General features: G+C 44.6%; 1 protein-coding gene across 3 annotated transcripts in view; it reads right to left on the bottom strand.

The window, feature by feature from the left end:
- Positions 1–1,024: 1,024 nt before the first annotated feature.
- The window catches only part of olfm2a (olfactomedin 2a), a 37,543-nt gene continuing 14,967 nt past the window's right edge, over positions 1,025–23,600 (bottom strand). The window contains exons 1-6 of one of the 3 annotated variants that reach the window (XM_047572623.1): positions 19,775–20,258; positions 10,261–10,410; positions 6,354–6,509; positions 4,200–4,419; positions 3,495–3,601; positions 1,025–2,004 (exon numbers count right to left, since the gene is read on the bottom strand). In XM_047572623.1, coding sequence (XP_047428579.1) covers positions 1,330–2,004; positions 3,495–3,601; positions 4,200–4,419; positions 6,354–6,509; positions 10,261–10,410; positions 19,775–19,918 — 1,452 coding nt within the window. In that variant the 5' untranslated portion in view covers positions 19,919–20,258 and the 3' untranslated portion in view covers positions 1,025–1,329. Of the gene's footprint in view, positions 2,005–3,494; positions 3,602–4,199; positions 4,420–6,353; positions 6,510–10,260; positions 10,411–19,774; positions 20,259–23,600 lie in introns of those variants that run through there. The other 2 variants (XM_047572624.1, XM_047572625.1) reach the window with 2 other exon arrangements.

Here is a 23,600-nt window from a genome sequence, read left to right as displayed (position 1 = left end):
CATGTATTTTCCATGCATAGTGTAGTTAATATGTCCTATGTTATTGAATGCTTCGTGTCATTGTGTCTTATGTTGTGCTTTAAATGTCAGACACTGCTGTGTACGAACTCATCGAGTTTCTCTGCCACGTGGCACTTATTGATAGAAAGGTCATACTGGAAGAATGGGATTGCCATGGTAACACAGGACAAGACAGGTGGAATTTCCTACATTGCTCCTTGTCCATGGCCTGTGCAAAGAATGGATGGATCTGCAAGAGGCTGAAATGAAATAAATGGCGTTTTTTTTGTGTCCTCCGTGCAGCAGAAAATTCCGACCTGGCTTTAGAAATGCCTGAAGTGAGTGATGCATTGTCAGACTCATGTCAATTGTGTTCGGGCATTTCTCTGCAGATGGACGCTGTGAAATGCTGTGATTGGTGTCTGACAAATGACAAAAACAGAAAATATTCATTATTCTTCTCAAGTATGGATGCCTTTTTTTTTTCTTCTCTTGTTCTCTGCATGTTCTTCTCCCACCACCAGCTGCTCCTGTTGCCCGCTACTTTGCTTTCACATTCATTTCACCTTGGTATATAAATCAAATAGACTAAAAGTTTAAAAAGCACATGCAGACAGTTATGCCCAGGCTTTTTGATATTTGTAAGAATGAATGAAATGTTTTCATAGTTTATTGCGCTCCTCGCCTTGCCACTATCAGCAAGAAAAATATAATTATTCCTGGATGACACTTACTCTGAAATTGTGCTTTTTAGCATATTTTCATTTTTTTCTTTTTTTTCAGTTTTTGGATTTTCTGTTTAAAAGACACTCAAATATATTCTGAAAGTGTTTTCCATATTTTCATGTTTATTAGCTGGGTTTGGATGAGGAACGCGGAAGCCAAAGAAAACATAATGACAGCATTCAAAGTAATCGTCACGGCTATCTGTGCCTTTCATTTTCTGAAGCCATGCATTGCTCGCCCCCTCCGAGGTGCGGCAAAAGTCAATTTGTAATGAAAGTGGAAATAAGATACAAAGTCGTAAATGGTAAAGAGGATATTTATTTTTCATCACAAATAAAAAGAACCATGCTTGCTCATCACAGAAAGAAAGAAAGGAAAAGAAAAAACAGAAGCGCTCAGTCTTTGTATCTTTACCGACTCTACTGCCGGCGTGTTTTTTGAGAATGTGAATAATAGCACTCTATGAAGATTGAAATTCTTTTAAAAAAATCCAAGCCTATACCCATACACTGAAGCCCCCAACCCACACCTCCCACGACACGTACCCACATCCACCCAGCCCCTTTGTCCCACAGCAGTATTCGAGTGGGTCACTGGGGGCCCTCAGTCCCCAGAAGTCTTAATAACCTGGAAAAGTGTGACATTGTAAAGCACCTGATGTCCATTGTTCCAGGTATACAGGACCCTCTCCCTGGGGTTGTAGTCCATCATGGAGATATGGGAGTATTGATTGTGGAATGGGATGTCTGTGTACTCATAGCTTGATGTGTTGGTGTAGTAGGCAAAGTAGATCTTGGCACCGGCCAGGTGGGAGTTGGTGACATATAATGTGCCGCATATCATGAACGACTCTCCTGCGCTGCGCTTGGGGAAGCCCGTGTCCCAAGTCTGCAGCACCTCCAGACTCTGGGGCTCCAGGCGGCTGATGACAATGTTCCCGGCGTTGGGGATGGTGGTGTAAACGGCCCACAGGCCGTTCTCATCCGCCATGAGGTCGATGTCGGAGGATCCGCCCCAGGAGTAGGGAAATGTGTTGTTGTAGCCGGCCCCGCTCAGGCTCCGCTGCACCAGCACGCTCCGAGAACGGAAGTGGTACTTGATGATGATGTTGCTCTGGTACTTGTTGTAGTACAGCGAGCCGTTGTAGACGACGTGGCCGGTGCCGGCCCACGGGTGTGGGAGCAAATGCTGCACAAAGTTCTGGCCCTTCATGAAATCGTTCATGGTGCGGTATTCCAGGACGCGCCGCCCCTTGAAGTAACCGTCCATAGACCACACCTGGAAAGAGATGTCAATTTAAATAATCAAAAGTTACAGGTTTGGGTAAATCTGGCGACACTGTAAATAACGCTTCATTATCACTGATGGAGATGCCCCGAGCGAACTAAGAATGGTAAGTGCGTGTGGTCAGTCCGTACATGTCTTCAAGGGGACTTTGGCGTGTGTGCGGAACAATCGATGCTCTGCGTGTGGGAGTGAAGATGTTGGCTGCGCTTTGCAGTCAACCGCGGCTAGTGCTCCCTGCCCTTTTCCAGTCCACATTTACAGAAAATCAATCCATTTAGGAACTCTATCTTTTTCCTCAAGCACTCTCAGCGGATCTCTCCACCGACATGGCCCCTCTCTGGCTGCATCTCTCATCTCATTCCCTCAGTGCTTCCGCCAAGGCACAGTTCAGATTTTAATTGATTTAATTAAACTGCAGTTGGCTTGGAGAGTTATTTTGTCCTCAACATCAAGGGGAGCTTTGCTAAGACACGGCTCTCATTCTGATTGTTGTCTCATTCTTTCCTCCTCCTTCAGGTGTAATGTAGACACTTTGGGTGGCGGTCAGGTGTGAGAAAGGGTATTGGAGGACTCATGGGTGGAGAGGTGCGACCGCTGAATTATGGACGAAGGGGGATTACGGAGCATTAAGCGTTGATTCTCTTGTGTTTACTAAATTAGTCCCTGGGGCTGAGCAGAATGCGGGAGCTAAGTTAGGTCGAAGGTCTAACGCATGCACACACGGTTTCCTCTATGATTAGGGTGGCTGCTGTATGCTGGCGCCACACTGTTGATTTATCCGGCTATTAATACAACGAGAGATCAATCTAAAGAGTTCAATATCATCTCAGCAAGTCAGGTGATTAAAGACAAAGATCAGGGCATTCAATCACAGAAAACGACCTTTTCTGCCCCCAATATCTATTTAGGCTCTTATGATTCACTGTAGAGGTGGAAAAGGCCAACCTCATCTCTCCTCTTAAACTTCATCAAATTCCATTATGCTCTACAGATGGCTAATAACACACTCTTCTACTTCTCCAGCACTATTTCATCTTCCTCTTGCTTCTTACCATGCGCCTGCCCAACCTCACGGCATTTATAATTAGCTGAAGCTGTTAAGATATTGTCTGGGTCCCGAGCATCACAGCACATACTCTTGGTAATTACCCAGGTGATGTGGAAAACTTTAGCCCAAACAGCTCATTTATTTCTTCACTGACGATTAATCAGCTGGAGTTGTAGTGACAGAGGAAGACGATGAGGAGGGAGAGAGATGCTATCAATCAGTGACTCAGCTTCGCATTCCCATTTCTCTCTCTGTCTGGAGCTCATGAAAGTCCTACCCAGGCAAAACAGTCAATCTATCACCAAAGCGCCATGGCAGCACAGCTGTGAGGGTTGGGTTTTTTTTTTTTTTTTTCACTGAGCAGCTGATAAAGTTCGGTTGACTTTGGTTACATAGTCAACACTTTGGGGCCGTATGGGAATGAGAAACTCACTCTGTTGTCTGAGCTGGGTATCATGGTGTCCGTCATCCAGGAGCCGAACCTTGACCCGGATGCACGCACTGTGATGGGATTACTGACGCCGGTGAGCTTCCCACAGCCTGGAGGTCAAAGAAAGGGAAAGGGCGAAATAAAGAAGTTTCAATAGAGGCATACACACACATGCCCAGATGTTTGCTGCCATATTTGTATTGTGATTTGGAAAGTTTGGACAGTTTCATCTGGGCAAAGTTTCAGGGCCAAGATCAATCAATATAGACATTTTGATTAGTGAGTTTATTACATAAAAATCAACATATTTTTTTTTTCAAATCATGATTGATTTGAACTAAACCTTTTTATTGTGGTGTCCATTTCCATTATTGTTTAAATTTTTACTGTAATTTAACCTGCCTTCGAAAAGCATTTAAAGAAATCTGTTAACTAAATCTATGAAAGTGAATATTTTTATAATCGTTTTTTAATCACCAGTCAAATGCTAAATCAACTCTATTGTTCCTTTGGGCTTTTGTAGGCCAATTTCTGTTCATTTATGTGGATATTTCTAGAGTAGATGTGCAAACGTTTTGCCCACTGATGATCCCAATGAAGCTGTCTAAATGCCTTAAGGATATTAGATAATGTATTTCCAATTAAGCAAACATAGCCACACGCCAACGCTCGCATATATGAAATACGTCCCATATTTGCGTTTTATACCTAGTTTCTGCATGCAGGAGTGGAGCCTGGTTTCCAGTAGCAGGACTCTCTGGCGCAGTTCCTCGTAATCGTACGCCCCCATCTCCTCTTGGATGGCCATGAGCACCAAGGACAGGTTCCTCACCTCCTCCCGAAGGCGGAGGATCATCTTAGCATCAGCCTTGTACTGTTCCAGAACTGGCAACAGGGGCAGCAGCTGGGTCACCTTATCTTTCAGCTCCTGTGACAGTTATCACAGAGAAGGAGGGAGACGTGGAAAAATAGAGGGGGACGGGAAAGATAATGCCTTTAGAATAAGGAGGACCTGGGATGAGGCTGACCGCACTAGTCACTAGTTTCTCGTTTGTCGGCCATGTCTCAGCCGGGAGTTCGTGTCTATTTTGTTTTGTTTTTCTTGTTGCTTTTCAATTCTCATGTAGCTTGGTGCTGGTTCATTTGTTCAAACCTATTAACACTTAATTTCTAATGAGATTTAATTAGTGTAGCCCTGACATTTTTGGCATGCACGCTGAAAATGGATATCTCTTTCCTTTTATCTGCTCTGCGCATCCCTTTGCCTCCAATGCACTTCACAACATTTGTCAGTTTTGTTTTCTGTTTTTTATTGGCTGTATTGCTACTTTGCTGAACAAGCTCGCACTTGTTTTATTTGTCTAGGCTTCCTTTTACACTTCGTAAGTGCAGACTTTACTTTTCCTTTTATTCTCTGTGTGGAGTGGAAACCACTTAAGTGAGACATTACTTTCAATTTGACAAACTGTCTTTTCTTTTTTCACCAACAACACGCTGCTCGTTACAAACTTTGTCTCTGTGTCATTTAGACATGAACAGAACCGAAAACGAAGAAATTAAACGTGCCCTCTGGCTGTCAGGTGGGAAGCACCTGGAGAACCGGGCTGCCTCCGTGGAAGGTGGAAGGCTCGAGCGAGGAATAGATGTATCAATAAAGTGTGGCCCGCTGCAGGAGGGGCTGTTTCCTCCTTGTTAAAGTTTATCGTAAATCTGGTGATGGAGCAGCTCTCAGCCCTGTGGCGCCACATCATAAATCTCATTTTCACTTTTTCAAGCTGCAGAAATTCGCTCTCGTTAATCTCCCACTCTCCGCCATCGGCAACTTTAAGCTGCACGCATTCATCAGCCAACCTGCTCTGGTCAAATCCTGCTTCTTTTTTTTGTCAGTGACCTTTTTTTTTTTTCTTTTAGTTTGATAGCAAATTTGCATTCAGACAAATTGTAACCCTTAATTATCCTGCAGTGGAGAAATTTCTTCCATTCGTGTGTACCTCCGGGGGCTGCGTCCAGGGAGTTGAATGCCTCCTCAGGGCACCACAGCCATGGACACGGCAAGGGGCGAACCTGGCACCCCCCGGTCCCAAGCTGCATCTCTAGCGCCTCTACTCCACAGCTCCCCCAAACGCAGGGACACAAAGCCTTCCGTTTGACGTGTTTTTGCTATGTCGTGCTTTACCTCCGAATTAGCTCATTTCATAAACATCTTAATTGCCCTCATCGGAATGCCTTTCAAAAAAAAACACCGCTATTCAAGCTTGTCCCCGTGCTGATGTATGGGCCCAGCGGTAAAGCACACTTAGCATTTATCACAGCGTCTTTTAATCAAACTATTTTATGGTCCATCTAATATCTGTAAGAGTGTGAGAAATGTGGAGAAAGCCCTGGTGAGACAGCGCGGTGACAGGAAGACAAAAAGGCCCGCTGATAATGGCAGCTAAGCCTTTGCTTGCAGAGAGATAAGGTAGAGATAAATGTGAATATATGTGCCTGTTATCTAAAAGCAGACGCCAGAATGTTAAGTATATAGAGTAGGAACAGAAGCCGAGTGAAGAGAAAGAGCAGCGGATGTAAAGAAAGGAACACAGGAAAATAAAACACTCTTTTTCTAGATCCAGGGATTTAATAAATCAGGAGCACGTACATTTACTCAGAACACATCAGTGCATGACTTGACAACTCGAATTTAATCCTGAAGTTCAGTTTGTATACCTGTGTTTGTGCAACCATTTGCGGATGAAGAGGTCGAATTGCATCTGGCAAAAACTTCACGTTCAGCTTCAAGTCAACAGTGTTTGCATTCATTTGAGAGTAATGCACACGCATTCACACCATGGGGGGAGGAGGCGAGAGGCGGCCGATTACCTGAAAGCCCTTCGGATTGAGGCTGCGTGGATTTTCAGAGGCCACCTTTAGCTTTACGTCTACCACCTTCATTAGACTCTCAGTGTTCCTCACGTACTGTAGATCTCTGTATGTCCGCAGGTCCAGCACCTCCATTGACTGGCTAATGTTCTGCACCTGTCACGTGGAACACACAACAGTTTTATTGTAAATGTTTAATTTTCCCTTTATACTTTTGTGTGCTCATCACTCAGAAAACTCTGTGTCCTGAACGTTAGTCTGCAGTCCTTTAATGAACCCACGCTCCCACGCTTGTTGTGATTAGTCATCGCGCCGCAGCGATAGGTGGATATTGAAAAGAGTGATTGGTGTATGAGTTGGAAGACATTCATCTTTTGCAGGTCTTCTTTGTAATATTCCAACTCACATAAGAAAGTAATATCTTCTCAGATTTTTCAGTGAACCCATTCAGCTCTCTGTTACCTGCGGCCTTAATATTTTGAACTCGCAATTATGAGCGAGAGCAGAAAAAAAGAATGAAAAGTTATGGTTAAAGTTAAGTTTCTATGCAGTATTATGCAGTGAAAGTCGCCATGTTCAGCAGTTAGCGCAGCTATGAGAATAACGACAGCCGGTCCTCAGTCGTACGACAGTGTACACAAGATAATGAATACATACACTATGTAATAGAATGAACCTCATTCAGGAGCAAACATGCCCTTAAGTTTATTGAATCTCAGTCCTCAGAGGACTCGGTTTTGCACTATGTTTAATTTTTGCTAAGTACGCCGCTTGCTCACTCTTTTACAGCCCACTCTGTTGCTACATAAGGAGCCTACAGCTTCATACTCCTCCTCATCTCCTGCACGTTGCTCCAGACTGGCCAAAAAATCATCCCGGCGCTGACAAACGTTGCAGGGCCGTTGTGCATATATAGGAGGCTCACGTGTGCATATGCCCAAGCGCCCACACGAACAGATGCCCGCCCACGCAGAGACGCACCGTCAAAACAGCTAGCACCCAAAACTTCTTTATTCATTTATATATATCGCTCCAAACAGAAACAAAAACACACCAAACTCTCAAAGGTCGCAGTTTGGCATGAATTCTGTTTTGCACCAAATGCCTTGCTTGCCTTCTCTCTGTCAGCCCACTCATTTAGTCTGTGTCCAGCCTGCAGACATCTACACTCTACATCTACTACTACATTTGGTCACAAAATATTTTCCGCGCCAATTAAAGCTATTTTGATATAGAATGGAATTGGCTGAGGAATGTCTGGGTGAAATGTGCCAGGGGAGGGAAGTCTAAACTAACACAATGTCATCATCCTGCAGGGCGCTGGCGACAGACGGGCCCGCTCTGTCCTTTGAGCTGCCCTAACCGATCCACAAACACCTGACATTTCACACATTCCCGTGGCCGCATGAGAGTCTCCCCACTTTCACCTTCCTAGATTTCCACTCAGTTGCTGGTGTGTCTGCCTCGTATCCAGTGTGATGACTCACTCAGTAGCAAATTTTAAGGCGGCGCGCGCGTGTGTGTGTACCACACTGAGCCCTCATATCTCACTTTATCTCAATGCAGCAGAGCAGGGAGAGAGGTCAAAAGGGGATAAGGTGTTCAAAAGTCCGCAGCGAGCGTTCTCGCGCCGCCATCCTTCAGGGTCAGCTCTGCTTTGGGTGACATTTTGTCTGGCTTTACAGAAAGCTGAATAGGGGTTTTGCACAAGGCTGCTTAGCATTCTTTGAGCGGAGGGGCTGTTTTGACACTGTTAGCGTATCCTTGGCTTTCTGTGTCAGGGAGAGCTTTAGCGGTCCTGGTCCACTCTCACCGCACGGGTTCTGTGGCGGCTGCGGAGCTGTTATGTGCGCCCACACGCAGACCCGTCCATTGTTGTTTAACTTGCAGCTCTTACCCGTGTACAACTCAAACAGTGCTGACCCCAGGTGTCCTCATTAGGCTGGGATGTGGGCTATATTAGACAGCAGCGCTTGGCTCTAATTGGTGGCGTCTTCCAGGCAATGTGCATACAGTACAAAGAGGACCGACACAGTCGCTTACACACCCACACTTCATAACACAATGCAACAAAACAATGAATAATATCTTTGCAAAGCGAATAATTTACCGTTTTTGTTGAGGTTGTCTCAGACTGGGGATATTTAGCTTAATTTTAGGTATTATTATGCTGTATGTAAGCAGCACAATGTGTGGCCTAGGGAATTATAATTGATGTCTCTACGTCTCTCTGTCACAGAATTAACAAACGGATAACATTGTATGTTTGACTAAGACAGCTATGACTTATTTTCCCCGAAAATATAAAAATAAAAATGTCTGAGATTTAAAAAAAAGTCAGAGTAATATAGACTTTTTTATGAAATATTGCATCTATTTTATGTCCTCTCCCACCTAAGAACTGTGTCTATTTCTACAGGAACACACCACAGCAAACAACACTGAACCGCAATGCTGATTAAAATACTGTCAGTGTCAGAAGAAACCCCATGAGCTTGATAAATCGTGGCTCTAATATATTCTAATATACTGTATGTGCTGCATGTATATGAGCTTCAGTTACATTGTTATACCTTAGGTTCAGGAGCAAGACCGCGTCCACGTCTCCTGCATTAAACCTCTCCCTCACTCTCCGTTCTCAATCTCCATCCTCCCCACCCCTCAACGGACAAGGAGCAGAAGCGTCCTGAAAGGGAGCTCGCATACAGTCTTCGGCACAGCTCGAACCAACTGACTTCCACTAAAAGAGTCTTTAGGCGGAGGTGCGTTCCCCAAAGCCTGTTCCTCCCACACACAGATAATCACACCATATGAATGCACTGCATATACACAGCCGCTCTCTCCAAATAGTCTGATGAAGTTTGTCTGTTTCAGGCCGTGCTGTTTCTCCTGGAATACAAACTCGTGCTCGAAACGGCGGCAGACAGGGGACTGTCGGGGGAGAACGCACACTTCCATGCGAATGAATGCAATATATGAAGTCAGGTGTCTCATTGATCCACCAGGGCCTCAGAGCCAATTCAGCATCTCCATTTACTGCCGCCTCTCCACACGAGGCCGTCTCCATGTCGACTCCCTTGCATCTTATTCCTACTATTCGACTATTCTATCTACTACTCTACTCCACTCTCTGGCTTGCTCCATGCTCTCTTCCACCTACTCGCCTTTTTTTTGTTGTTGTTGTTCTTGTTATTGTGCAGCAGAGCAGAGAACAGCACCTCTATGGCTAACCTTAGCCTGAGCAACAGAGTGCTATGCAACATTATTCCTCAGGTTCAGTTAATGTGGAAAGACAGGTGTCAACGAGCAGCTGTGGATCAGTTGTGAGATCTGTGGTTGTGTGTTTATGCACCAGGCGCGGGAAATTGCATTTGCATACACTGCCCTGCCGGTCAGCAACACTCTAAATAATACATAGAGTATTTGCTTGGCAGCTTAAACAATGGAGCATGTGTTTCTGCTTGGAAATGATTTGAATGTAATTGAATTTATTTCCTTGTCAGACAGGACACAAGCGTTCACTAAAACAAGACAGGGTTAGGGTTCATCTGAAATGTGCTGCTGAGTGTGTAAACAAAGCATTTGCCGTCTTGACTGATTTGTTAAACACTTATTTCATTAGAAACATTTACCATGTAAGGCTTTGTTTCTATAAATCCAACATTATAAGTGTGGGATATTAACCATATCAAGGCAATTCATGCTTTGTTCACTTTTAGGAACTCACTGTCACTCAAGAACCATCTTCCCTTCTGCGCAATGTCCATAAGCATGACTGATACGCCGTGTGGGTAAAGGTAGACTGTTCCCTTCAACAGAATGTACGTGACAGACACGGCGAGCACAGTGTGGGAGTTTCTGTGTCTGTGTGGGTCACAGTCGTGAGTGCGTTATAGACAGCTGTCACCTTCTCCATGAGCTGGCGGAGCTGCCTGCTGCGTGGGTCGCGGTTACACATGTTCTGGGCCGGTGCGACCACAGTACAGATACACTTCCCATCTGCGTCCTGCGCCGAGCTGTAGATCTGCCAGCCCTCTTCTGGGCTCGGGTAAAGAGCCTGCGGGAACACAGAGACGTGTAAGTAAAGAAAATTTCTGTCGGGTGTTGTTTATCTGTGCCACTACCGAGCGAGGCATTTCAAAATGCATGAGGCCAGAGAAGATATTTTATTCTGCCAGCACACATCAAGAGTAATTCGAAAAGTGTTCCACCCATATAAAATACTTCTAAACCAATAAAATGTATCTAATACTTAAAAGTGTTGCAGAAAATGTTTGGAGGAAAAAGAGGCTCTTTGATACATTCCATATCCTGATTAGTTGTGCCCATTCTGTCACCATAAGTCAGCTGCAATGTCATGATTGCTCCGTTGCATTATTTCTCTCTTTGCAGCTCTGTCAAAAGCCGCTCTTCCCCAGACACAAATAATGGCCCCCAGTGACTCAAAATCCCTTCCAGTGTAATTTCAACATTAACTGGAAAGAAATAGACAGAAAGTCTATTGACAAAAGGTGGTGTTAAACGCCAGAAGAGAGGTGGAGATGGATATCAGAGTCAGAAGATAAAGGAGGGGGAGAAAACAGATTAAGATAAGACAGGAACATTGGTGGAAAATACACAAAGGGATGGAGACCACAACGACAAGGCAGAGATAAAGCAACAGCTAAATGGGGGATGATAAAGGACGAACAGAAGGAACGCGAGGACTGAAGGCCAGGATGTGTGAAAGCAGAGCAGCTAATAAGTTTGGACACTGAAAGGAAATGGAGCCGTTCGGGATCAATAATGCGGTCGCCTTACCACCGGAGGAGGGGCGAGGCTAAAAGGATGGATGTCTTTCTCCGGCTAACCCAATCAAAAGTAGTGCTGCGTGCTCCCGAGCACGTGTGTGCGTGACACGCAGTTTACGCAAAGGCTTGTCAATGGCTATCCGTCCATTCACACCGCATCTTCACACAGTCAGCACAGACGGCAGAAATGTAACGAGAGAAGGACCGGCCATTCCGGTGATGAAATTAAAGACCCATCCGCATAAGTGGAAGGAAACGTCTGGAAATATAATGGCTCTGGCTCCATGTCACTCTTTTGCTTTTCTTCGGAGCAGCGTTGTGCCGTGCTCTCATCTCCACGGGGTCGAGGGATCAGATTAAAAAATGTCTTGGGGGATGGAGAGGTGGGGGGGAGCTGTGTGATCGGAGTGTAAAGTAGCAACCACCCTGCGAGCCAATGTGCTCTCTGTCACATCTCGTCACTCCTGCCAATCCCTTGGTAGTCCACCCACTCCACCAACCTTTGCTTCTCTCCTTCTCGTCTCACAATCCCTCCCTCTTGTTCTCTCGCAGTCAGTTACTCCAAACCGATTTGCGGCACACGTGCTACACCTGTGGGCATTGCTTAATCACCACATCCAGGCCTCAACAATTACACATGCAATTATTTTCCTATTTGAGATCTTTCATTATGTTTAATATAAGCAGAATAGTGACCTTTTCAAATGAATGCATAAAAACTTAATTAAACCAAGCAAGGAGAAATATTCTCTTCGTACAGTAGTATTTATATATATATATTAGTAATATTTCAGGGTGACTGAATGTCTACTTTGCATGTGAATGACTCATTGTTGAAATTTATTGGCCCTCTGGCTAAATTATCCGTGCATATTTGTGAGCCATTGTGCAGCCAGTCTCTGCACTAACTTGCTCAGGTTTTTCTTTCCTGTCAGCCGGCACATTTCTTATCATTAGCCTCCGTTCTTTTGAGACAATAGAGCATCAGAAGGCTGTAAGGTGGAGAGGCAACGGAGAGGCCCACAGTAGCGAGAGCTGGAGTTAGGGCAGGCAAGAGCGCGGCAGAAGAGCCTCTACCAGTTTTTCTCGGCTGGATCTGACAGTGTATTTTTATTCTGTCGCCGCCTCAAGGGTGGGGGGGTGAGGGCTTCTCTTCTGGTCTGCGTTTCACTATTTGCATATCACTCACTGTCAGGATTTTCTGATTCGCTACAGTGTGCATATGTGTGTTCGTCTGCGTTTTCCTGTCGGCGCGCCTGTGTGCATCTGGATAACGCATGCAAGAGCTGTACATTTAAGCTTTGGTGTACATTACACAAACCCTTCCAGTTAAACGTTTAGCCATTCATGCATTTTGATGTGTGGTTGAAAAAGGGGCCGCACTACAGGTCACCCCCAACCAGGTTTGTTTGGAAAAGTGTGCGATTGCAGTACCTGCTTACAGCAGAACTGTTGTTGGTTTAACACGGATGCTGTAATAATATGAACGTGTTTAAGATAGCTGGTTCTGAGGTCACAGCAGAGCGCAGTGGCTTCTCATTACGACCGATACCCTGCAGTGATAACAGGTGGAGGTTAGCCAGTCTCAAAATGCAGAATCCGCTGAAGTTACTCACTCGGGGGGTATGCGTCTTCAATAAAAATGATCTAATATCCATGTGGGGGTTGTCTGCCTACGCACCAGATATTCACGTTTGGTTTAGAAAGATTCTCGCGAATGAATGCAGAAGTGTGCATCAATTTTTCATGCTGCTTCATCGACTTCAAAGGGAGCCACAGTTGGTGTCGCACTGGTTTTATTCTTTTTTTTTTTATCTATTCTTTTTAAACAAGATGTTACATAGTGGGCAGTGAAAAGGAATAGGTTTAAAATTCAACGTATTGCAGCCTTCCAAGCTCCGTTACCACCCTTTCGTCATTTTCCAACACGTTTAACCTCATGCTGCGCTCTTTATAAGCGAGGGGGCTTTCGCAGCAACACATCTTCTCCTCACTTCATTAATGTTTCATAAATGCTGGGCTGAAATTAAGAGCTTATTTGAATCAGTTCCAATTTCATTACCACCCACCTATCCATTTTGCGCTAACTTTTCCGTTCCCATCACAGTGGCACTTTGGAGAGCAAGAGAAAAGAGGTAATTCTTAAATGCAAATGTGGTTTGCCTCCCGCATGCTTTGTAGCTGACTGTAAGATGATCCACATATAAGCAAGCGATGTCTGAGTGACACATGAAACATGAGTTTATTTATGTAAATACGATTCTCTCTGTAATGAAGAGTCGATCATTTAAATTGCTTGTTTTAAGACGTCAATCTTTGCCTTTCAGACATCCCAAAAATGAATTTTTCTAATCTAGAAGTTATCCAAAACTGTGTTCAGGATATGCCAAGTGAATTGAAGCATGAACAATGTTTGGACACCGTAGGCAGATCATGCATTAACGCGCTATGCTTGCGCCGAGATGATAACATAACCTGTGCTATTATCAGCGCGCTATCAGTGGCGGCTAGCTGGAGCGCTTCGGGTCTGGAGGATAATCCTCTCCTCTCAGACACAGACAGTTGTTTCGGCAGAGAGAAGGCGTTCAGTTCACTGTCCCAGAAATTCATCCATTTGATGTGAGGGATGAAAAAGAATATGTAAGTGCCAGATTTGAAGCTAAGCTGTCACATGGCTGCCATGCAAAAGCCCATTAAGGAAGAAGACAGCGGCAGTATAAACAACGGGCGACTGCAGAGACCAAGAGAAATAAGAAATCAATTGACGCTCGTTCGCTAAAATGATAATTACTCTTTGCTGATGTCTAACTTGACCGTTCTGTACCACCCCGGAGTTCCTTCCATTCCCTGTGATAACACATTTGACAGACTGGGCGTACGAAGCCTCACCATCAGCCGCTGCCATATATCTTCCAACCACAACCTCCTATCTTCCCAAGAGAAAATGACTGAAATACAAGATACTGATACACTCGTAGACAGAAAGGGAAGAGTTGTGGTTTGAAAAGCTGACAAGGAAGAGACAGATGGCTCTAATTTCCTCTAGCTCAGTTCAAACGCTGCCCAGTTACAATAAGGAATCACAGTGTCAGGTGAATCCCTGCTGAGAGAGCTGAAGAAGAGATGACTGTGGACAATTCCCCAACCCACCCGTGATTCCTCTTATACTCTCAACCTGTCACATAAGATCATCAGCTGTGTGTTCGATTATTAGATTCCATGTGTTACCTTCAGTCTCAGGTATGTATCTCTGACAGAAATTAGTTTATCTTATTTCTCCTGCTCTTCGTTTCAGTTCTTTTCTGTTTCTCTGGTCTCTCCATGTGAGCTGGGTTCTGCTCAACGTTTCTTCCTGATAAAAGAGAATTTTTCCTTGCTACTGTCACTTTCAGGCTTGCTCTTGAGGTTTCAGGCCGGTTTTTGTAAAGCATCTTGAGACAGTTTGTATTGTTATTGATGCTATATATGTAAACTTGAATTGAACTTTTCAACTCCTCTGTGCTGTCTCCTTTACAGTCCCAAGACTCTTACTTACATTAAATAATAAGTGTGTAGATTGCTATGAGAACTAGCAAACTGTGCTTTTCACCTGGGTTATTTTCTCCGGCTCAGAGTATCTCAAGATCTTTGAGCTCTCAGTGATTAACAAAGTTCAGAGGGATTATCCAATTAGACTTTGGAGCTGGTGGTATCACTGTCGAGTTGCCGAATGGACTTCCTCCGGTGTTTCATTATAACGACCCTGGAGCTGGCTGCTGTAAAGCCAAAGTTAAATGAGATCATAAATCTACAGCTCCCTACTTTACGGGCATGACGGGAAGTCTATTATAACTTTCATAAGCAGCAGGGAGAAGAGGCAAACAGGCAGAAGAAGGCAGCAAGTTCTGAGATATGGGAGCGAGCCGACTGCCACGCTGTGAGGAGCTATACACCTGAGAAACGGCAACACTACCGAGGATGGACAGCGTAACAGGACAGGAGGACCGAGATAAAGATGTGCATGGAGACATATAGAAGGATAATGAGACTGTAGGATATCGAGGATAGATGCTTGTTTGAAAGCCATGATGGCAAAGAAAGAAGCACAACCTATGTAATTTGTCCCCCTTCTCTTTCCTTTCTTCTCCCTGCTTTATGCCAGGTATTAACTTGTCTCAATATTTCCACCCAGCAAAGCAGTAACATCTGTCTCTGCTGCAAAGACCTAATTTCTATCGATATTACGGCCAAACAACCACATCTCATTTTTCAAATGAGGTGGCTATTGCCGTAATTGACTGGATCCACATAAACATGCAAATACACGCCTACACTACTCAGGCGAACCATCAGTCAGTCCTCAATGCGGCAGCCAGATGCTGGCCTTTAAAATAAACTCAATGAAGACTCCCGGCGAAGTCCCTGGTCTATCCTGCTCCCAAGGAAAACCGATTACCACAATCAGAGCAGCATGGTTGCCAGTCAATAATGTGACTCATAAACTCATCATGCCCTTCTCCCTGCTGACTCCTTTATTTCCTCCCTGCTGCGTTTCGCTCTCTCCCACTCCATCACTCCCGTGACTGCCGCCCCCTCTGAGCAGAGTCCTGCTCACTTTCCATCTGCACCTGGCTTGTTCCCATCCGGATCACACTTGAGCGACAGTGGGGGTGAGCAGATGCATCAAGTGTTTTTCTTCTTCTTCTTCTTCTTCTTTTTTTTTTTTTTTTAATTGGAGGCTTAGTTGGAGAAATTGGAGAAGTGAGACTAAAAGGCACTCGTCAGTGCTCACCACTTACAGTACAAACGAACAACTTGCGCTTTATATTTTCTGGAGTGGGCTGCCAGAGCCATACCGGGTGCCCTGGTGGAAAGCATTTGGCATCCACTCTGCTGTTACATGGGTACAAGACAGCTCTATCACGTCTGGTGCTAAGCAGAGGAGGGAGCTGAGAGAGTGCCAGGGTAGCTTGTGTGAGAAAACACTGTATAAACTGTTATAACACAGTCAGAGCTTCAGTGGTGGAAATATGGATTACAGCAATGTGTGAATTGTGATATTGTCAATTTGCCTCTGAAGGATGAGGCAGTGCTTCGCGATTAAGTTCTGGGGATTGGAGTTACGCTCTCACAGTCGCAAATGAATTTGAAAAGCCTGATTCGCTTGCCTGGAATCAATAATGCTTTGTAGACAAGGTATAACGTGATTAGTTAATGTATCAAAACGATTTGAAACTCAGATTCCTGCTCCGCTCACTACTTCACGTGACCAGGCTTTAGGGGACAACTGTTAGGCTCTGAACTCAAATAAAATTAGGCTGAAAGCAGCCCAATAAACATAAAAAAATACAGTGTACGAATAAAATTCTGCAGGAGATTAATCTCTAATTTATAACCAAGAATCAATATTTACAATCTACTTTATTGGATTGCACATTGGATGTGATAAAGTTTACAGTTCCACAGCTCGACAGCCAGAGGCCCGGTGACCCCAATCATTTTCTGAGTCTTTGTACGTGCCCATTTGTTGTCTTGTGCTCCCGTTTTGATGGTGGGATATTTGATTTACTGACTTTTTTTTAAGTATCAAAGAGAGAGACAGCTCACGCTCACACTGACAGAGGCTTCCGTTCAGTCTTTCACTGCAGGATAATGACGCTCCAGAATAATATTATGATTTATGCATGCCCATCTTTAAAAGATAAACTATAAGACATCAGTATTCCTGGACTTGTTGACTTGACTGTGCTGTGGTCCTTGAATGTGTAGCGATGATCAGTAGCCTTTGTTATCACAGATACTTAATTCGCGGACAAGTCTTCCGCATCTTGCCAACAAGACTATTTTGCGTGCGCTGAATGATACTAAAACACACGCAGACAGACACATACTGAGCAACTGATGATCTACCTCCACCAAACACATTGTTTTGCCAAATTTTTGAATCTTAAACCTAAGTCCAGGATTTCACCGTGATCATTCAGCGGTGATTTCGTCTCTGAACTTCATGTCGGGCCTCCCGTTTGCGGATTATCTTTAAAACCTTGTCTCTCCCTGACCCCGTCTGTCTGGCTTCCCGTCACACAGGGAGAATTTCCCCCTGATCTCCTCTCGTGTTGCCCTGCTCAGAAACCCCACACCTGTGTCAAACCGTGCTAAACGTGCTTCGCTAAAATCAGAGCTCAGATGCAGGATTACAGCTTCTGCTGAATATCCCAAACAGTGAAGAGGACTTAGCCATAGTGGCATTGATGTAGAGCATCTTTCAGAACATCACAGCCCCCTGTACCATCTCCTGGATGGGCTTTAAGGGTTGAAATGTAATGTAAAACTGTAGTTTAAATATGTGTATTGCATTTATTTTTTCGCTGTTTTGCTTATACAAGATGTGTTGTAATATAATATACATAGCAGGTCTTGTAGGTGTATAGCTTGTCTTGGCTTGACCACGCTTTCCAACAACATTTAACTCTTGTGTTCGAGCTCCAGAGTCTCTTCTGCTCATTAAGGAACATGGTTTTGCACTATCCAGATGTGTACAAGCGCCCGGGCAGAGCTGTGCTCAGTGCCATCGCAGAAATGCCCACATCAGCTCAGTCAGCTGTGTTCTTGGATCAGCTGGTTGGAAGACAGGCCCAGAAAGCGAGCGAAGCAGACTTTGAAAACAGCTCTGAGCTGGAAGAACATGGAACGCAGCACGCGTCGGCGCCAGGGGTTAGATGGGGCGCCACGCAGAAGCTGCCGGCACGCTAGCACCAGACTGTCACAAGGCCGCAACTAGACTGTCTTTGATTTGCGCTCTAAACAATTTGTGAGTCATGACTGCTTCTGAGATCATCACAGGCAAATGTCTCATTAATGCTGATGGGACTTTGAGGCGAGGTTTTACATTAAAGTTTTATTTGCCGCCGTTGTTTATGAGGGGAGATTATGGCTGTCTCAAAGCCAAGACATTTCCCATCACAACAGACTGTTATACTGTTATAATAACTCCTGGCACCATCACACTGGCTCATCGGATTTGATGAAACTTTGATGAAATGAACTTCAATCGCGGCATTTTCCTTCCGCTGATAATGAATGAAGTCGGCCTCATAGAAAATATCCACTCACAACGATATAATATTTGATTGTATCCAGCCTTTTGAAATGCAAATCCGTAAAGCTTCCGGTCATGAGCCTTGATTGGAGTGAATTTATGGAAAAGCAGCATTTTTTATTCCCCTTGACCCTGAGCGGGATAAACGGGTACAGAAAATACATGGCTTGTTATCCAGGCCATGCCCTCCAGGGAAAAGTGAGTGCTGAAGAGTTTAATGGCGTAAATAATCCAAACACGACTTATGCGTCTCCACTGTTGACGATTTCACTTTGATGTTGCACTGAAAACGACTTGCAGACTTCCAGTATGCACAACTTGTGGCACAGACAAGCAGCGCGGATGAAGATATATCTGGCCAGGTGTTCGACCTTTTTCCCGATAACGCTCCACTAAAACTTCTTTTTCTTCGGAGAAAACATGTCAACCTGACACCACACCGCAGCATTGAGGAGACTTAAAGTGGTGCATTGATGTTTTAACAAACCATTATAGATAAGAAAACGCTTCCTCAAGCAGACGGACCTTCTCCCCTGAGACAAGGAAGCCTTAACGACAGAATCTGAACGCGGACGTACTCATGCGCAAACATGTGAATGTACGCATGCATACACACATCACCAGATGGTCGTAGTCCACTTGGGACATCCAGTTTCATTCTGTCACTATGACAGATCAGTGCATTTGCCTAATGGGCATGGTGCCATAAAGACACACTCAGGATCGAAGCTAAAGCAATTATTAACCGCTGATGAGCCACGAAATTTATTTTGCTACAATGAGGTAAACACACAGAGAACTTTCAGACTTTTGAGTGCATTAAGACAGAGCATAAATATGACTGAGTCCCAACTGTTTTTTGTTTTTTTTCTCCTACTAAGATTTCAGCGTTTTAAATGGGAGATGAATGAGAGACAAATGGAGCAGGAGAAGGGCATGACATATCCCAACCTGTGAAACCGTCTCAGCTTTTCAGTCTTCCCCATCACCCCTGAATCTGAGCACCATCCCTTCCACCGTGAAGGTGACTGACAGATGGGATCAGCCTGAACATCACTCAGGACGGCTCTCAACCGTCCGTCACCCTCGCAAAAAAAAAACAACAAAAAAAAAAACATATGATTTACCTCAGACGTCTCCGCTGCATTCTGTACCTCTCACCATTACTCACCACCACAAGCCCATAATTTAGAATTATTATACTTGATGTGACTCTCACGCCGGAATCATTCATGCTTGGTTGAAACATTGCTCTCACATGCATATCTCCCTCCATCATCTCTGTCTTATTACAGCGTAGCCCTTGGGACAGACTCTGGAAGTCCCGCTCCCATCTGTACATCCCTCTCTGGATCCCTTCTGCTCTTTCTCTTAAACATATAACCACAGACCAACTCAGTGCCAGCCAGATCCCATTTCTTCACTGTCTTCTGCTATGTCACACTCCCTCTTCAGTCATGTTCTTTCTTACATTCACACGAGCATGCTCATACAAAAACAAACACACACACACAAAAAACAAAAAACAATTAGGCAAATGAAGTCATACGCACGCTGACAATCCTCTCTGAGGTGCCCCCTCTGGAGATGGTGGTCCCGTTGAGTCCCACCAGAGAGGGCAGAGTCTGAGACATCCAGTTGGTCACCATGGCCATGGTGCTGAGCACTGCCCCGATCTTAAGCATGGGAACGCTCATCTTTGTCTCCCGTGGGGGCCCCCCGGTGCAAGCGGCCCAACAGCCAGCCCTACCCTGCCCTACCCTGGAACCTCAGCTCCACTCGACCCCACACTGCTCCAGACAGCTTAGGCAGGGAAACAGCTTCTGCCTGAGCAGCAGCAGAGCCCCCAGAGCTGGTAAAGCAGTTACCAATCTCTCTCTCTCTCTCTCTCTCACACACACACACACTACTGGCTCAGTCAAAGAGACGGGCAGAGACCGGTTAGAGGGGAGCAGCTCACATCCAAAAGCATCGCACTAGAGCCTTCCCTCTAAGAGTGACTGCCTCAGCTTCACCCCTCCTGCTCTCTCCCTCTCTTTCCATCTCTCTCTCTCCCTCTCTCGCTTCCTCAAGATGCAGAGCTGCGCATTGGCTGCCACTCTGGCTCATCCCCTCCCAATCAGCCTCTCCACTGTTCTTGCCAGCCCTGTTATGCATGCGTGTATCCATTCTTTTCCCTGCCTCTCTTTCCCTGACATTTGCCTGTGCTTTTATGACTCACACCTTGGTATGTGTGCGTGCGTGTAGGGTGCGTGTAGGACGCGTTTCTGAAGGCTAGGAGAGATCTGAGAGCAGCCGATTTCAGAGGGGCTGATCTGAGCTCTTTGTTATGTGACATGCGAGTGCCCAGGGCATCAGAGTGCCATCACAGGCACAGTGCACTATCCAGTGTCTGAACTGAATGGAAGACCGAGGATATAGAGGAGTAGGTGGGAGGATTAAGGGGGGCCAGGGCTCAGCAGGGGACTTGGACAGGTATTTCAGCAAGGAATTAATGTTGGAGAGATCCAGGTGTTCTTGCTCATGGATGCTGCTGGCAGCTCATCTGTCATTCTGTGTCATGACATATCCCAAATCAGCTTATAGCGGGCACTTTTACGCTATCTTAGCTGCCATATTCATGATAAATGTTCATCTTGTCACAATGTCATTTTGAATGTCCTTTATATGCAGTATACCAAGATGCTGCAGTATACCATTCTTGAATAAAGCAGATGATTTTTTCTTTTTTTAACTGTTATAAGTCTTTAAATTGTTGGATTGCTGTAATCCACCTTTCCAGACGGCACAGCAGGCAAGCAAGAGTCAGATATCATACCAACTGCTTCCCTGTCTATTTTGTCATCTCACCGCAGGGGCTCCACCCTGATTTGAGTTTATCTCAGGACAGACATCAGCCATGTTCTAGATCAACCCCGTGGAAGTATTTTTGTCTCCAAAACACACCTGCATGAATTTTTCGCTCCCCTCCACAGATGGAATGGGATATGACGTGGTATGGAAATCGGAGGATGTTTCACATATTTCCTTGAAGCTTTTCCTCACAACACAACACAATGTTTTGGGTCACTAGCAGAGTCATTTTGTGCACTTAACAGCCACACGCAGCGATGAAGGGGCGGCCTGCTCAGACAAAAGCGTTCAGGTCGTCTCTGTTTGCTGTTTTCTTCCTGATCTGCTGACTTATTCACTCTGTCAGCCACGGATGGGCTCCCCCACCCCAACCAGACGCACTGGGAGAGTGATACGGGCTCCTCCTCTGTGTGGGGTATACTGTGATGCGATATGAGAAGAGACAGCTTTCTGAGCCCCATCCAAAAAATGTCAGCCCTCCTCAGCTCACCTGCTAGCTCCAGTCTCGCCTGTGGCGGGTCCTTCATTTTTGCAGCAAGACTGGCCCCATGTGGTTATCAGTGGAATTACAAACTAAATCTGAACTGGCACTGTTGGTGAGCAAGATGTAATCTGATCAGAGGTAGGCACCACTTTATATAAATGCCTCAAGGAGATGTAAGTGCGAATATTTCTGATTCCCATGTATATAATTGCTGTAACAATAAAATAATAAAAAAAGTTGATCTCTTGTATATTTTATATCATGAAAAGGAGAAATAGCTATATTCATCTATGGGTTATAATGTATGATATGTACAAATTTGCAATTATATTAATAAAAACTAATATTTTGAGTCTCTTTGCTTGAGTTGGTGAGGCAAGCTATTTTTAGTAATATGTCATACTATACATCTTTTGTTTAAAGAAGATGCAATAACCTAAATCACCACAGGGTGGTAGCAAAGACTGAAACATGGCGCACAGGCGTCTTTTAACCTTGAAACTGTATTTATCCAAGCTGCTATTCTCAGCTCTCAAATAAAGCCTGGTACTGAGGCAAGAAGACCTGGAAGGGTGATTGAAAAAGCAATATCGTCCCGGATGGTCTTGTCACGTGGGCTTGATAATTCATTGTAATTAGAAGAGGAAACGCACCGCTACAACACATTGATTTTCCTCCTTTAGTGAGTCCAATATGTCCACTTTGACTGGTGAATAGGTGCTCAGTAAAGCAAAGAGAGGGTGACAGAGGAATTCCTGAGACCAGTACAGACCAGCATTACTTGGCAAGCCGGTATCATGCAACTTTTATAATCAGGTATAATCAGGTACCAATCTTTTACCAACCTTTAACCTAAAACAAACACTTTAGTTTTACGGAGAGTTTGAAACAGCTACATGTCGCCCTTGACATTTGTGAATTCTCTTTGTGTATCACTTTTTTCATCATTAATAACATTAACAGGTTGTGAGCTTTGAAAAAAAAAGAAAAAAATGGAAATTTTCATATGTGCAGCATGTGTGCAACATACTTATATAATAATCCTGTCCTGTACCAGTTTTTCCTCATAGATAACTGAAAGCAATAAGAAAACACACTTTATGCCTTAGGTGCGACGTAATAATAGCAGTTCAGGCAAGAAAACTCCTACATCTTGTGTTTCCTCAGATGTTTTAACCCTTGCACATTTATCTTCCATTTTGAGGCATCTTTTAATCACAGTCCTGAAGTATTTGCTGTCGAGAGCGGGGGTGTTTCTGCGCCCATATTCCTCTCACAGAGTATAGGTCAGATGCCATCTTTTGTAAGGTGATGGACCAAATAAAGGCTGCGAATGACGAGAGCGATGAGGACAATCTGTCATACCTCAAAGAATCCCAGGCTTGTGCCAATCAACTCTCTAATCACAGAGTCTGCTGGCAGAACAAGCTTTCATTAAATATTACCTAGAGAGGAAGTCAGCCATTTAACCTGTATTAATTTAATCCTTTTTGATAAATTCTCACAGCCATTCTAGTCTTCATCATTTCCACACTAATAAGTGGCCAGCCCCATTTTCTTTGCTGTGTCATTATCGGCAATTTCTGTAGCTGTCTTTTGTTCTCCTTTTTTGTGAATTTTATTAAGCCTTTCTCTCCTCTCCCTCTCTCTTTCTCTTCCTCCCTGTTGTTTTTCTCTCGGCCCCTTTGGGAATGAGGAAAAAATGGCATCATATTGTGTGTTTCTCCTTCACCCTGCATGTGTCTTAGCTTCTTCTTTTTCTGTCCCGGGTTCATATGCCTTCATAAGCAATCCTCCTTCCTGCATGTTTGAACTAGTACTTGCAATGTACACTATACTGTACATATATACGGTACGTGATGCCGCATGCATGCAGTGTTGATGATGCAAGACAGTCACGCCAATGTGGCCTTCATCATGGAACAGCTAAAAAAAAATCCACTCTTCTCCAAGCCTGCGGCTGTGCTCTATAAAGGGCATTTGTAATCAGTTCAAATGGCGAAAATGCCCACCAACTGCAGAAATGGCAGCATTTGTGCACA

Source organism: Mugil cephalus, chromosome 20 (genome assembly GCF_022458985.1).
Source record: "Mugil cephalus isolate CIBA_MC_2020 chromosome 20, CIBA_Mcephalus_1.1, whole genome shotgun sequence".
Taxonomy (NCBI): Eukaryota; Metazoa; Chordata; class Actinopteri; order Mugiliformes; family Mugilidae; genus Mugil; species Mugil cephalus.
This window is presented reverse-complemented; position numbering and strand designations above follow the sequence as displayed.